Consider the following 17,356-nt stretch of genomic DNA (forward strand, 5'->3'; position numbering starts at 1 on the left):
AAAGAAGCCTCTAAATTATACATTAAATTCAGCTTTTTGTGTGTGTGTTTTTTAAAGGTTTATTTATTTATTTTAGAGAGAGAGAGAGAAAGAGAGAGCAACTATGAGAGGGAGGGGCAGAGGAACAGAGAATCCCAAGCAGACTCCACGCCAAGTGCGGAGCCTGACCCAGGGTTCCATCTCACGACCCTGAGATCGTGACCTGAGCTGAAACCAAGAGTTGGACACTCAGCCAACTGAGCCACCCAGGCACCCCCAGATTCAGCTTCTTTATTATATTTGAATAAACAAACTATAGCTGAATAACACTTACCCCCATTCACCTAGCCACAGTGAGAATGTCAATTACATATTCATTAACTTATTAATTTCTGTCTTAGAGCTTACCCAGCATGAATGTGTTGTTGTCATAAAGCAAAATAATTTTTTATATTAAATAAAAGCTTCAAGAACATGCTCTGGCATCAAGGTCAATTTGGGGATACATTATGACTTTGAGAAAAAGGTTTGGATTACTCTCAAACCTCCAGAATTTAATCTTACATGAAGACTCTTTGCCTTCAAATAAAGATTCAGCAATACCAAGAGGGTGCGTCAATGTACCCAGGAGAAACCAGTCTGAATATGGCATTTCTCTTCTGTGTCACAGAACACTCACCACTCTGCCCAATGGCTCAAATTTATTCAATGATAGAAGATCCAATCTCAGCTAGTCAGTGAGGCAAATTTAAGCTTCTGGTCACATAACTACCATAATAATGACAATGATGATGACAATCACTTTAGTAATTATAATAACAATGATAACCGTCATTTACTGATAACTTAGTGAGTGCTAAGCAGTATGCCAGGTGCCTCATATCGTCAGGTGTATTAGGGAGGCAGTGGGGAGTAGTGGTTAAAGGTTAAAGTAGTGGGTAAAGTAGTTAGAGGACAGGCTGCTGTCTGAATCCTTCAATTGTTCGCTGGGCGGTCTTGAACAAACTACTTACATTCTCAGCACCTCAGAGAATACCTGCCTCCTAAGGTTGTTTTGACGATTAGATGTGTTAACACACACAAAATGTTCATAACAGTCAAACACACGGTAATGCTACCCAAACTTAATAGACTAGGAGATCAATGTTCAGAGAAAAGCTAAAGGCCACAGATAGGTTAGGGTGCAGCCAAGGTCCCCCAGGTCTGCCTGACTCCAAAGCCCATGCTCTTTGGGTTCTCATTCCCATTCATTCGCCTCTCCTTCTCTTTCTCTCTCAAAATTGAGAATAGATCAACTGCATCATAAAGGAGAGCACTGTTACTCTAATGTCATTTTTGTCTTTTCTCATCAGAGAGTTTTACTGTAGCAGCATTAAAAAAAAATGTTAAAAATGTCAATCTAACATACTGCACTCCATCAATTCTGAGACATTTCCCCCCACCCAAATTTTTCCATCTGTGAATCATGCATCTTAGAATTATAATTGGCAGTATTTTTCCTTTCTTAGTAGCACATAAAATAATGGTGCATCTTACAATCCATATCATCTTACATTTGATGAAATATGGTAGCTATTAAGCTCAATGAGTATGCTTTAAGGATCAGCCCTCAGTCATTGTTCAAGGCACATTCCAGAGCTTGCCGAGCATTTGTGGCCTCAGAGGAGTGAAGTTCCAGAGCCCTCACTTAAACTTCACTTCACCCTGACTATCCCCTTCCTACTGACCCTCACTCATTTCCATCAAATTAACAAGCTCCTGTAACTCTAACAGCCGATCAGTGTTTTGGCTAAGGCTCTGGGCTTGTTTTTTGTGTTCCTTGTTTTGGTTTTCCCTTTCCAATGACTCAAGGGCTTCTAATCATAATGACTCTTTGGACTGAACCCAGGGGCACTTCCTCCTCTTACACTGTCCTTATAAGTAGTCCATACTTTCCAAACATAATTGGACTTTATGGGTAAACTGAGGAAGTATTAGCTAAGAGTGAAGCTGTGACAGTCTTCCGTTTGTTTTTCATTTTCAGTTACTTCCTTATTTCTACCTTCTGAAGTTATTTCTCTAGCCCCTTTTATAAGTACTTATCTGATTCATACTTAAATTTTTTTCCCGTTTTGGCCTGAGTGCCTCCATTCCACATATGGTCAGTCTCTTCATAGAAGAAAAAAATGTCGAGTTTTATATCATCTTTTCCTTGGAAAGATAGTTCCAAGCTGTCCTCTACCTAGGAGGAAAATGAAAACCTTCACAGACTGAAACAAAGGAAATATATTTTCTTAAAAAAAAAAAAAAGATTTTGTTTTATAGAGCGAGAACACTGACTCTATGATAATGTTTTTTCAAGCTGGAACATCTCTGAAATTGGATTTATCAGTAGCATGCCATCATTTGATTTCTTTCTTAAATGCATATAAAATAATGTTGCTTCTGACAATTAATGAAAACTCAGAGTAAATTATTTACAGTAGCGAAATTACCACTCTGCAGGACATTCTGTTCCTGAGCCCCTTTCTGATTAAACAAGGAAAGAAACCAAAGAAAAATGATTCCTTTAATAATCAAGTAAAACCATTAGGAAATAAGTCTCTCATTTCAAGCAATAATAAGTACTTATATAAATGTGGCATCACAGAAACCCATCTATATACCATAAATCATTATATTATGTATATGAAAAAAAGAAAAGTTAAAGATACAAAGAATTTTGAGAGCATTTCCCTAAAGAAACGTAACCTACAAATAATTACGTTCCCATTAGACTTGGTGCCTCTGTCTTGTTATAGCACTAATCACATAATTATTATGTGTTTTTTCCCCCCAATTAGACAGTGAACTCCTCAAGGATAAGTACTGTAACTTATTCATCTTTGTGTCCCAGGTGCAGAGTGCAGTGTCAGGCAGAAAGTGAGTGTAGAGTAAACATTTGCTGCATGCCTAGAGTTCTACTGCTTTGACTCTGATCTCTGGAAAATATTTTATTAATTTTTTTAAAAAAACTAGAATAATTATGATAAAGAAGGTAATTTTTCAGTGACTAAACATACTTCTACTTGGTTTCCAGGACAACACCTACCTGGGAACAACCAAATTAAAAGTAAGATGTTGTTTGGAAAAAAAAAAGAGTAACATGTTTGCAAGGAATCATGGGCTTAGGGCATAGAAATCAAATTGTCTAAAAGGAGATTTCATGTAAGTCATGATGACCTATTCCTAGTTGAACTCTGAGAAAATTGCTATGATGACCCAGAACATGTGAAATAAATAAGAAATTCAAGTACTATCTGAAATGATTCTATATTTCTAACTCTTAGCCACCAAAGGACCATTTCATGTTGATAATGACAGGATGCCTAAGTGAATACGAAATTAAGTGACTTATGAGAAACAATATAACTTCAGGTAGGGTAGATGAGATTCTCAATAATTGTATTAATTTTACATTATGTGGTATACTAATTGTGTTATAATTTTATATGGCAATAAATTCACCTGCAAGAGTTCAAGATCATTTTCTCCTTCTCATTGTCAACAGAAAGCCAAATTTTCTACTTTCCTTAAATAGTGCAAAAGTCACATAACAAGCTTCTGCTGACCTCATCCTGGCCAATACTGAGTGATACACATGTCACATTCTTAACCATCTCTGAGTTGCTTAATATATACTTTTCTTTTGAGACATGTTACTTATGAAGTAACGCAGATTTTTACTACTGACCTTCCCAAATTTGTGTTTGAGTGGAAGTCCTACATCCTGAAATGCTGAAATAATATCAGATTTATAATCTTGTATAAAAATTCCTAGGTCGACATCTTTACTATAAGGAATAATGTTGCATTGCCGATACCACCCTAAAAATAAAAGAAACCAGAAAACTTTTTAAAAACTTAAGTTTGGAAAAAAAATTAGTCACTATTGTATGATCTTTGTAAGGATGGATGTTATTTCTCAAGATTAGATTTACAGTGCTTTACCAAAAATATTTTTAAAAAATTAAATCCCAAACTAAAATATGTGGTTATAAGAAGCCATCTGTTGAAGAACCTTTCTTTCTTTTTTCTTTCCTTCTTTCCTTCATTTTTACTGCTCCGAGCACTCAGCATCCTCAAAGACTTTCATGTATTTTAATTTCTAAATAAATTATTAGCTTTAATAATGTTAACTGAGCCAGGCCGCCTGTGTGGCTCAGTCGGTTGGGCATTTCAGGTCAGGTCGTGATCTCAGAGCTGTGGTATCGAGCCCTCTGTCAGGTTCCATGCTCCATGAGGAGTCTGCTTGTCCCTCTCCCTCTGCTCTCTGCTCCTCCCCTGCATTCTCTCTCTCTCTCAAATAACTAAATAAAATCTTTTTAAAAAATAATGTTAATTTAAAAAAATTAAGTTACTTTTGAGAATGTTTGATCATAAACCTCTAATGATGAAGGCTGCCTTTAAGGTGTGCTAAAAAATATAATTTAATTATTTTGCTTAACCAATATCCCTTTCCTGAGCAATAATTTGCAGAACTTAACAGCTCTGAACAGCTCATGTCTGATGCGTCATATAACGATTTATTTATTTTAGAGAGAGAGAAAGTGGAAGTGTGGGGGGAGGAGAAGAGGAGGGAGAGGGAGAGAGAAACTCAAGCAACTCCCCGCTAAGCATGGAGCCCAGCGAAGGGCTCAACCTCAGGATCCTGAGATCACGACATCAGCCGAAACCAAGAGTCGGTTGCTTAACCGATGGCACCACCAGGTGACCCTCATGGGTCATATACAAAAGAGCAGTATCATCCTCAATTTTCAGCACATTGTCAATATCGAAAGATATTTCTAGGTATATTTACGATATACCTATTTCTCAATTAGGTGCTATAGTACTGCTCTAAAAAACCAAAATCTATACCTTAATACTACTAAGGGCCCTTAGGTCTCCTCTAGTATCCTTCTAATTCTTTCATCCAAATTATTCAGAAAGTATATAAATGTCTATGATTGTCTTTATAGGCATTGCTATTGGGCAACACTATTTGGCATTCTAAACTTTAATTTCACTGTAACATAGATCTTTAGAAGTCTAGGATGGCATCTCATCTCTAGCTTGAGAAAAATCCACACTCCACATCTATCAGAGAATCATAAACTATTAAAAATGGAAGGCTCCTTGGGGCGCCTTGGTGGCTCAGTCGGTTAAGCATCTGACTCTTGATAGCAGCTCAAGTCTTGATCTCAGGGTTGTGAGTTCGAGCCCTGTGTTGGGCTCCACGCTGGGTGTGGAGCCTACTTTAAAAAAAAAAAGAAAGGCTCTTTAAATATCATCTAATCTAACTCCCTCATTTTGCTCTTAAATGAAGAAAACCATGAGGCTAAAAATGCATAATAAATCATGACAACTAATCAAGAAGTATTTCTGATGACATAGTTTATAACACAATCTTGCTTCAGAAAGTTAAACCTAAAGCATATATCACATATACGTGTGAGACGTATTCTTTTTTTCTTGGCTTGCTCTGGCTATAAGCTCCGCGACGGGAAGAACCACATGAATTTCCACAAAGCCTAACAAATAGGATAACCATATATCCCAGTTTCCGTCTGTCATACCAACATAATTATTAGTGGCACTCCTTTTCACTCTAAAAAGTCTCTTGAATTAGACAATAAATTATATGGTAACACTATAAAAACAGGAGAATTAATTTTTGTACAAATAAAGCTATAATCAAGAATACAGTTATGACCAACTATAGTTATAAACAAGAGGGAATAAAAACAACAGAATTTAGATTCTAAATAATTTAGAATTCCAAGAAGTTCGATCTAATGTTTAGTGAAACGAGATCCATAAATCTTTCTCTGATTCTAATAGCAAATTGCATAAGGACTCTAGAAAAGTCTACATTTCCCCATCTCAGGATGAATGGAATGTGGTAAGGCAGTGATGGCCAACCAGTGAGAGTATCAGTGACCTGGAAAAGACTTGTGGGAAGACCTTATTACACTCCCTTCAGTCTTCCTCTCATTTGCGTGGTGTGTAAGTAAAGAAATAGAACAGAGGTTTTTTTTGTTTTTGTTTTTGTTTTCAAAGGCAGAACAACCTTTGGGATAGAAATAATAAAATGCTAATCCAAGGACTGCCTGAAGATCAAATATAGTCTACATGTTCTGATATAAATTTTATACATGACTTATAGTTTTTGGTAAACACAACATAGCCTTACTAACTCTTTTATGTTTCTGAAATTAATTTATTTAAAGAAATCAATAAATTCCTGCTCCATGCACTATATTTATTCTGTCTATAAGTATGACACTTCAAATATCACTGATGTTTTGTCATCTCAAGCAGTCATCCCTAAAGCCAAAGAGGATGAAATGACAAAAATACAAATGTAAAGCAACAAGAATTTTACCTAGACAAGTTCCGCTGCTCAGCCAGAACCGTACTCCCAATTTCTTTAATGTTTTGGCTGCCAGTTGCAATAATTCCTTTGCATTCTTCCGAAAGGCCATAGCTTCCACAGTGTTATCATCAAGGTACTGCTACAGATATAACAAATAGTCAGCTATTACAACCATTTCTAAATTGCCAGAAATATTTCTGTGACATCTAAATTAAATTTGAATATTAACCCCATATTATGTATTTTTCTATTACAAAAAAATCAAGTTTCAGAGTTCCTTGTTAGTTGCACATTTATAAGACTACAGGGGCAGATTCTAGAAAAGACAAGTTAAAGGGGAAGGAGTATAACCAGAATTCCCAAAGGAGGAGACTTACACTTTTACCAACTCCCTTCACATTACAATTTAGCAGATTGGGCAGTTAGGAGATAAGAAGACTAATTCTGAGAGCTATAAGCATATCTGAACAAAATGCACTTAGTGACATTTTCATGATTCACTGATTCAATGGGTCTTTAGAGACTACAGAGTATAATAGAAAGAGCCAGGATTTTGATTCAGATTATCTGTGTTCATGTTTAGCCCTGCTTCTTTCTAGCTGTGATGCTGGGCATATCACCTCAGAAGAACACAAGCTCCATGAGGAGAGTAGCTTCATTTTATCACTTTATCTCCAGTGCCCAGAGCAGCACCTGAACATCTGCTGAATGAGTGAGAGAATGAGAGAACAAACCCCTCCTAGATACGGTGTCCTCATCAGTCACTAAAGCGTAATAATTACACTTTGCAGGACTGCTGTGAAGATTGAATGAGACAATGGATGACAGAAAAATGCTTCATAAATTATGAAATCCTATACAAATATTATCATTATCATATATGTAGTCATGCTTTTCTAATTTTCTTCATTTTTAGGGTATTCTAGACTGAGGAAAACACTATAAATTCTTCAGCGACGGGTCACTACCTATGGGTCAAAATCTAAACATCTTCGCATAGCAGACAAGGACGTTTGTGTTCCGGTCCCTGACTACTGGTCCAGCCTCGTCGCCACCCTCCTCACACTTCATAATATAGCAATAACTTCTAACTCCCCAAATATACCACAACTTTTCAAGCCTCTGTGCCTTTATACATGTTTCCTTTATCTGAAGTGCTCTTGACTAACAAAATCTTTCAGGTCTCAGTTCTACCTTTTGACAAACATTCCTTAATTTTCCTAGGAAGATGTATTTATCCTCCCAGTGCTACCCTTTTGTTCAACATTTGGGGAGCAAAGAATAATATTTGTCCTAGATACAGACAAAGGCAAATGAAAGAATCTGTCCAATGAGTTTATAATAGTTACTACTTGTATACACTTTCACTATAATTCTTATTTTTATTCACATTGTTGGTTCTACTTACATTTCCTCCACTAGGCTGTCAAGACGGTTCCGAGAGGGCATGTACTAAACCTCCCCAACACTGTATGTACGAAGTCAGAATGGTGCCTGACGACGTAATATGTGAGGATCACATAGTGGTAAATGGGTAAATGAATAAATGACTAAGCCCCTCCTGCACTAGCCCCTGCCTAGCATATCCTATAATACCCTGTCATTCTTTTACAATATAGCAGGAGAAAATATAGTTGCTGGAGGGACTCTGAGGATCCTAAGAAAAAAGTAACCCTAGGAAGAAAGTGGGCTCCCAGAAGATAAGCTGCCTTCACTACAACATACAAATTGTACAGGATCCCTTCAAGATGAAAACATTCTCAGAGCCATGGCTTCTCTTAGAACACATGACTGGAATGGGAGGCACATGTTCTTATCCTTGGTGTGGTGGAAAACACTGGAGGTGCAGGACTTAGTCTATGCTCAGCCAATAATGACTGTGTAGCACACTGAAACCTCAATTTTTTTATTTGTGAAAGGCAAATACTTGCCTTCTTTCAAAGAGTGACTGAAAGGGTCAAATTAAGTAACAGACATGAAAATTCTGTGCTTGATAAAAGCATTACTCTGATAGTTATGTCCTACTGAGGCTGCCCCTATATGGACATACTCTCACTTCTGACATACCTTTCCTAGCATGACACTCCCAGAAATTCCATTTCTTAGAATTTACCCCATACGTATTAAAGTGTATACAACTATAAACCTTTTGCATCTGTTAGGGACTTTTAAAATTGTAGTATGCGTATTTATTTCTACTTAAAAATGTCTTATATCAATCTTGGGCTTACCACACCTCTAGAAAAAGGCAAAATCCTAATTTAAACATCATGTCCATTGGATCTTTGCTATTCAGGTAACCTTTTCCCAGGCTTCCCCCAAAATATAGACTGAAAATAACGTGACAGAAGGTACCCACTCGTTTTATAGATGAGGAAATTAAGACTTAGGAATTTGTCCAAAGTCTCAGAAAAAAATTAGTAGAAGGAGGATAATAATAGCTTTGTAGACAACCCTAGGCCAGGTGTCCAGATAGCTCCATATTTCCCTCTGATTTTTCACTGGAACTCAACAGACTGGACTGAATTCATTAATTATTTTTTGATGGTTACTCAAAACAAAATCAAGTTCAAGAAAATGTATATTATCCTACTTCCAAACTTCTTGGTAGATTGAGAAAATAAAAGTAAATAAAGTAAGTCAAGAGAGCATTTCCTGTTCTCCTCCTCCTCCCTTCTTAAACTATTCAATACTAGAACTATTAGGTAAGGCAGAGCAAGAAAATGCACATGCATGGCCTGGTACGGGTATCAGAGCCTGAGCAAGTGATGAGGGAATCCACATGGAGGGAACACCCGCTCCATGTTCAGTTTGAGAAGTGTGTCCATAGATGGGGGCAGCCCAGGGGGAGACGAGCAACATTCAAGCAGGGTGAGGACATCAACCACGTGGGAGAGGAGATAGAAGCAATGACAGGAGATTGAAAAAATAAGCAAATATATTAAAAATAACAGGAGTCAAGTTTCTCACTGTTTGAGAAGGGAGTCACAAACAAGGAAATAAATTAGTTGGACTGGCTTATCAATGTGAATTTATGGAACTGATAGACAGATATAGAAATAAACCTCCCCATCACTGATAGATAAGACAGATATAGATAGACGGATATAAAAACACAGATACACACACACACACACACACACACACACACACACACACACACAGAGTCACTGAGAAGGCTTGTGTGCAACAAAACCCAAGTAGCAATGAGCACACCTGGCATCCAAACCTTGGCTTTTAAAAGGAACCAGGACTTAGAGAAATGGCTGATTCCAGTATTGTCACAGAGAAATTACAAGATGAACCTAGAGCATCTTGTTCCAAAGAACAAAAAAAAAAGTACTAAAAAAATGATGAAGACATGTCAAAAAGACACAGAAGACATCATGAAGAGGTTCCCACTGGCCAAATAGGGAACAATTTGAGGATCAGAGTAAATAATGAAAATAAGGGGGGGGCGTCTGGCTGGCTTAGTCAGAAGGGCATGTGACTCTTGATCTCTGGGTTGTGAGTTCAAGCCCCACGTTTGGTATGTAGATTACTTAAAAAAATATGAATTAATTAATTTTAAAAAAGAAAATAATGGACTATAACCTATTGAATAAAACAGGAAACCATGAATTCATACTGATGTAAACAAATAAATTGAAAGATAAGGATATTGACAATTATTTTTTAAGAGAGAGAGCGTACACACAGTAGTGGTGGGGAGACGAGGGCCAGAGGGAGAGAAAGAATCTTAAGCAGGCCCCATGCCCAGTGCACAGCCTGATGTGGGGCCCAATCTCATGACCCTGAGATCATGACCTGAGCCGAAATCAAGAGTCCGACACTTCACCGACTGGGCTACCCAGGCGCCTTGGGATACTGACAGTATTTACCTGGTTGTAAGGTACCTTTGGGGAGCCTGGGTGGCTCAGTCGGTTGAGCTTCTGACTGATTTCAGCTCAGGTCATGATCTCATGGCTCATGGGATCAAGCCCCACAACGGGCTCTGTGCTCAGCAGGGAGTCTGCTTGGGATTCTCTCTCTCCCTCTGCCCCCCCCCTCGTGCATACTCTCTCTCTCTCAAATAAATAAACCTTTAAAAAAATTCATACCAAATTTCTATTAGTTACAAAGGAAAAAACAGAAAATTCACAGGGGTGAAGCTAGAGATACCACTTTAATCAAGTGATCAATGTGAATATCACCAGCAATGGGACAAATCACAGCCATGCAGCACCTGATAGGATGTAATGAGAAGAGCACAGAATCACATCTGTATTATTCCTACTACAGGTGTATTACCTGAATCTAACATGAGGAAAAACCAGACAAACCTCAAACAAGGGACAATTTACAAAATATCTGGCCTGTAATCTTCAAAAGCATCAAAGTCATAAAAGTTAAAAAAAGGACTATGAAATCATTCCAGACTGGAAGGAATCAAAGAGAGAAAAATTAAATACAGGGGTGCCTGGGTGGCTCAGTTGTTTAAGCGACTGACTCTTGATTTCGGCTCAGGTCATGATCTCAGGGTTGTGAGATCAAGAGCTGGGTTGGGCTCCACGCTGAGTGCAGTGTCTGCTTGGGCTTCTCTTCCTCCCTCTCCCTTTACCCCTTCCCCCACTCACAGTCTTTATCTCTCCCTAAAATAAATAAAATCTTTTTAAAAAGAGAGGGAAAAAGAAATTAAATACAACATGTGATTCTAAATCCTTTTATCATATTTTACTCAGCTGGATCCTTTTATTATAAAGGCCATTATTGGGGCAATTAGCAAACTTGAATGGGGATTAAATGGTGATAATCTATGTGTTAACTTCCTGATTTTTTTATTAAGACAATGTAGGACAATGTTCTTGTTTTGGGAAAATACTAAATTATTTGAGGTTGTGGGGTATACAGTCAACAACTTACTGCCAAATGGTTCAGGAAAAAATTATTTGCATTTTATTTATAACTTTCCTGAAAGTTTGAGAATGTTTCCAAAAAAATATTATTAGAAATAGAAAGTTAGAAGGTTGTTTTATGAGCTCTATTAGATTAGTTCATTGCTTATTTTACACCAGGCATTATATTTAAGATTGTTTGGCGCCATCAAGTGTTCAAAGTTATGTATGCACTTTAATTTGAAAACTGACCCCCCTGGTACTTTTAAATGAAGAATGACACATTTAAGAGAATAAGAATAAAGAGTTACCAACCTAATTAGGCACCCTACAGCAGTGATACCAATACAACAGCGAAAGAGAAAAGCAGATTAGAAATCACAAGTATACCTTGCTGCAAGTGAAGGACACACATGATCCTACGATGAATATAAACCTCCAGACAGGATTACAGTCCTGTCCTCAGTGTGATGGTACTTTAAACATCAAAACTATGAGGCTATATATGATAAGCCCTCTGAGCATCTGTCATCCATATCCTTTACTCAAATTCTGATTGAGTGCTTGATGAATTCAAAAGAATGAAAATACGTAATTAAAAAATTTGATACTAACCTAACGATGTATCAATATTTTGAAGCATTTTATACTTTATACTGCTTTCTCACAAAGATCAACAAAATAAGTCTGGGCAAATGCTTGCTAGGTAATGGAGTAGTCCTAATAAGTGTCTTTAAAAAATCTTTTGATTCAGATGAGCACCTTACTCTCCATATATTTTTCCATAATTCTAGGATCTTTTCTTTGTGGCAGATGCTGTCCTAGATACTGGGGCTACAGAGGTGAATAAAGTGAGATAAGTTCACATCATCTAGTATGGGGACAAGACATACATTCACAATTCACCGTGATAAGAGGTCTGACAGAGGTGGCAACCAGAACAAACTCCCGTAAGGCCAGAAGAGTGAGCGGTCAAGTCCAAGCACCAGGCTGCATCTCCTCTGCGTTTTGTTACTTACTACGTGATAAAGGATGATCAGTGCTTGCCTGTGAGAGTACGCCCATTCACAGACGCAGTTTGCCACCTTTTCATCCATGAGACTGACTGGGTATGTTACACAGCTCCACAATTACAGATTTAAGGGGACTAGCCTGGGAAGACCCACCAGGAAGGCTGGCAGGCCTCGGCCCAGGGGAATAACACAGGCTACCAGAAAAACCTTGCATTTGCGGGTGTCAGGCACTTGGCCAGTGATAATACAGTTGGTACTTCATTCCCTCATTCCATTCCTGTCCATGTGTCTACAGCTTTCTTGGAAGGGAATCCCAGAAAATAAAGGGCAAGTGGAAGGATTAGGGTACAAAAACCCCACAATAAATCTAACCGGTTTCACTGTATTTCTGTTTCAAATCATATCTTAGAGCTGAACTTTCATGTCTCTCAAAATCATCTTTCCATCCTCAGGGTCAGCAGAGTTCCTGGGAAACAGGCTTTCGATAAAAAATTGAATTGAAAGCTACAGCAGCAGAATAAAGTAAAGTTCAAAAAGCACTGGTCTCTGTGTAGCATTTACTTTTAAAAACCTTCATAAACACAAAGAATTCATAGTCATTGCCAACCCTCTGAGAAAAACTGAAATCTTTTCCAAATCTACATGGTCTATCTTCTACAGTGGCTTCATCCTAACTGGGGTGCTTCAAGAACACACCACCTTTGATAAAGTGTATGGGGTATCCTAACTGAAAGCACAGGCCAGTGCTAAACCTACCAAAAGTCTATCCAAATAAAACAAGGTCTCCATAAACATCACACCATTCAACTAGGGAAGAAATAATTTCTTAAGGTTGATGTTTAATCTACTTTACGGTACCCTGGTGGCTCAGTTGGTGAAGCACCTGCCTTCAGCTCAGGTCATGATCCTGGGGTCTTGGGATCAGGTCCCACATGGGACTCCCCTCTGCACCTCTCCTTGCTCTTGGCACGTGCACGCTCTCTCTCTCTCAAAAATAAATAAATAAATCTTTAATCTACTAATCTACTTTTTAAAAAGTTAAAATAAAACAATCTAGAAGAAAATGGATGAATCAAAAAAGAGGTTTTCTTACCAATTTTTTGTAAGTCCCTTCATTTCCTACCCCTCCCCAGAAATATTAAAAATAAATACATCTCCCTTAATTTAAAAAGTACAATATTTGATTATTTCTAACCTGAAAGAATGCTCGAGCTTCTTTATACCTACACTCAATAAACCTAGAGTGTGGTATTTCTTCTAGAAAGTGCACTGGATCTTTTGGGATGAAAACTTCTAGTCCATCAACAGTAATTTGTTGCAACTCTGGCCTGAAAAAAAAAGTTAAGATTTATCACAAGGACTTAACCCAGAAAACTGGCAGCCTCTTCAAAATATACAAGATAAGTAAAATAGCTAAACATCAAGCATATTTTCCTCAGTTACCTCTGAGATCACTTTTCAAGATCTACTCTCTCAGCAACTTTCAAATATATAATACAGCACTGTTAGCTATAGTCACCACACTGTACATTACATCCCCAGAACTTATTTATCTTATAACTGGAAGTCTGTACCTTTTGACCACTTTTACTATGTAAGCATATATCCATGAACATACTTTCTCCTGTACTTGCACTTTTTATAAATATAATCAAGAGCTGTATTATTTTATGTCTTGCTCCTGTCACTCAAGATTGTAGGATTCATCTACATTGTTACACAGAGCACTAATTCATTCATTTCCTGTATTAAGCAGTACACTATTTCATTGTGTGAATATACAATGTTTGGGGGCATTGAGAACAGTGTTGTTATCAACATTCTTATATATATTTCCTGGCGCACCTGTCCATGAATTTCTTCCTGTTGAATATTTACATTTCAAAACTGATTTGTGTGAACTACATATTAGATTTAATTACTAAATGTAAACAAAGAGAAAGAAGTCATGACTGGACAATAGAGGTTTCAGAACTCCTCTTTAGATCCTGAATTTACCTGTCGAAAGCTCCAGGATAACGACCAAACCGTAATTTTCGAAAAGGAACAAATTTCCTGTCCATGTGTCCTTTGAGCCGTAAATGGCCATGCCAGAGGTAGTTGCCACTCCTCTCATGAAAGACCACCAAGTGGATGGCATGATTGGCCAATCTGCAGATGTAGTGCAGCGGAATTTCAGTTCCAGAAAGTGAGTCTATCCCATCTAGCCGGGGATCTTTGCTCTCAATCTTAAGGCACTGAAATCCCATATTTTCAGCTATCCGAAACCAGCCTTCCTAAAACCAAAGAAACATCAAGCTTAAATATTTAAAACCAAATACTGGCAGCAAAACTAAAGTGATTCTTACACCAAATTAAGCCATACATATTTTTTTCTAGTCTGCTCTTTGGCCAAAGATTTCAAACTAAGGGTGGCAAGGCGGAAGGTGGTGGTGGGAGAATAAAGGAGAATACCAAAAAGGGAAACTACGTAGTTTGGCAGACATGTTCAAAGACTCCCTTAGCGCAAATTAATATCAATTTCTTCCTTGGAAAGAGAATGCTCATGTTAGTGTTCTCTGGTTAGTATCTATGAAGTAAATGTTAATATAAGGATAACACTTAAAACTCGTAATTTTCAATTTAACTTCCATTAATCTCTCTTCAAAAGTTGCTTCAAAAGAGTAGTACTTTCATCTCATAGTTTATATCCCAGCACCTTAAACTGCTACTTCATTAGAAGTCCATCATAATGCAAATCATTAGAAATAAACTGAGTCATACTATAAAATGTGCATTTTCCAACATCATTAGTTACAGTATAAATCTCATGTAACAAGATTAATCCATATGGTAGATTTTTACTTCTAATATCAACAACCAGTGCTGTGGATGATTAAACAGTATTAATTATTGAGAACACCCAAGATTTTAATACAACTATGATTTCCAAGAAATTTTATAAGTGTTATTGTAGTTACACGACATCTATCTTATAAAATAAGTTGCACAGGTATGCTAGATTAAAAAACAGACTCATGGAAGTCTAAAAAACCAAAACTATTAAGAGGCAAAGCCACCACCAACATTTAGGTCTTATCCAACCAAATCTAAGGTTCTTTTCATTCTTTTTTTTTTTTTTTTTAAGATTTTATTTATTTGAGAGAGAGCTCACAAGCAGGGGGAGGGGCAGGGAGAGAAGCAGGCTCTGGAGCCAGATGCCAGGCTCGATCCCAAGACCTGGGATCCTGACCTGAGCTGAAGGCAGATGCTTAACCAACTGAGCCACCCAGGCGCCTCACGGTTCTTTCCATTCTTAATACTACCTTCTCTAGTCTATATTTATATAATGTATATGAAGCTCATTCACATTCATTATCTCATCTGATGCCCCCAGAAACTATTTGAGGTCAGCAAGGAAAATATTATTATACCTAGTCTACAGTTAAGGAAAACAAAGCTCTAAGTGGTAATATCAGACTTTGATGTTATTAAATTATGGAGCTGTGCCTGTAAGTTTGCCTTAAAAGCCAAAGCATTCATAAACATTCTTCAAGAATACTTTATTCACATCACTTACTGCTTTTGAATGTTGTCATTCAGATTAGCTGTATCCTCATTCATGCTGTCATTACAGACACAGACCTCTATCATAGTATTGATTATACTGCTTTTTAATAGTTTGTTTAAACTCCATCAATAAACTTCAAGTTCCTCAACCATAGGAATTAGCAGAGTGACTAGTACCCAGCAGGTGCTCAATTGATATTTGTTGTTATGTTGTTTATACTGTTATATGAGAGAAAGTGTTAATTCTGGTAGAAAACGCTAACCTAGCAGTAACAATTGTCTTCTCCTTTATGGATATAGAGCTAAACTGTGTCCTGGTCAAAGGAATGTGGAAGAAATACCATATAATACTTCTAGGCCTGGCCTTACAATCTTCATAAAATCTTTCATGGTTTCCCCCTTCTGACTTTTTGCTTCTTCCACCAACTATGGTCATATTGGTTTTTGCCAATTGTGGCACATTCTCTTTCTTCTAAAGTACTGGTTTTCAAGGCAAGTGGTACTGTGTCCAAGAGACATTTAAATAATTTGTGGGCAGGGGTGTCTGGGTGGCTCAGCTGCTTAAGCATCTGCCTTCAACTCAGGTCATCCCAGGGTCCTGGGATGGAGCCCGTGGCGGGTTCCCTGCTCAGCGGGGAGTCTGCTTTTCCCTCTCCCTCTGCCCCTCCCCCTGCTCATGCTCTCTCTCTCTCTCTCAAATAAATAAAATCTTTAAAATAATTTGTGGCATATTTTAAATTATCATAATGACTGAGGAAGACACAACTGGCATTTAGAGGCTCAGGAGAGGAATACTAGACATTCTACAATCCAAAATATGAAAATCTGCCCCATGTCCTGAATAATTTCAAATGTTCTATCAGATAGTCCTGCAGTGAAAAACTTGTTCATAATGACCTGAGCCTCTATTTCCCAGGATTACAATAGCTATGTTAAAGGAGAGACAATTTTACTTTTCTGTTGTTGCAAACTTGTTCACTATTTTAAAAAACCACATTACTAACAATATCATTCATAATGAGTCTACATTGAAGCTAATCATATTTAATGATTCACTGAAAAGTGAAACCATCTGAATTACTTCATTATGTTTTCCAGTGTAGTCATGACCGAACATTTACATGCTGAAATACACATTTCCTTTTATTTCTAATTTATATTATAGTTAATACATCATACGGACTTGGGGAATTATGTATGTAGGCAGGTTATAACTTCTATAAACTTCATTTTGGGAAAATAAAGGAATAAAAGACTCTTTATAGAAAAGGTATACAAGCTTTGTAGTCTTTTTTCTATGAGGAAATCCAACAAAACAGTAGGAATGGTCTACAAATACTGACATTTAGGAGCTGGTGAAAAAGCTGGTATAGCCTTATTACACTACGGTGAAAATCACCAGTTTATGAAGCAAGGTCATAACAAAACGCTTCCAATTGGTTTTCAATGCCTCATTCTTAAATATGAACAAAGATCAACAAACACTGTAGAAAGCCTGTATCATAAAACCAAATAAAATAAAGAAGCATAACAAAAAATAAACACCCAAAATGAAGGGATTTAGA

At 37.3% G+C, this 17,356-nt stretch overlaps 1 protein-coding gene across 5 annotated transcripts in view; it reads right to left on the reverse strand.

Moving 5' to 3' along the window:
• FKTN (fukutin) overlaps positions 1-17,356 on the reverse strand; it is a 73,927-nt gene that overhangs the window by 27,233 nt on the left and 29,338 nt on the right. For all 5 annotated transcript variants that reach the window (XM_087869498.1, XM_045780382.2, XM_087869497.1 and 2 more), the window contains exons 5-9: positions 14,241-14,518; positions 13,438-13,570; positions 6,365-6,494; positions 3,692-3,825; positions 2,073-2,200 (exon numbers count right to left, since the gene is read on the reverse strand). In XM_087869498.1, coding sequence (XP_087725624.1) covers positions 2,073-2,200; positions 3,692-3,825; positions 6,365-6,494; positions 13,438-13,570; positions 14,241-14,518 — 803 coding nt within the window. The remainder of the gene's footprint in view (positions 1-2,072; positions 2,201-3,691; positions 3,826-6,364; positions 6,495-13,437; positions 13,571-14,240; positions 14,519-17,356) is intronic.

The sequence above is a fragment of the Ursus americanus genome, chromosome 18 (assembly GCF_024610735.1).
Source record: "Ursus americanus isolate L20-20 chromosome 18, mUrsAme1.1.p, whole genome shotgun sequence".
NCBI lineage: Eukaryota > Metazoa > Chordata > Mammalia > Carnivora > Ursidae > Ursus > Ursus americanus.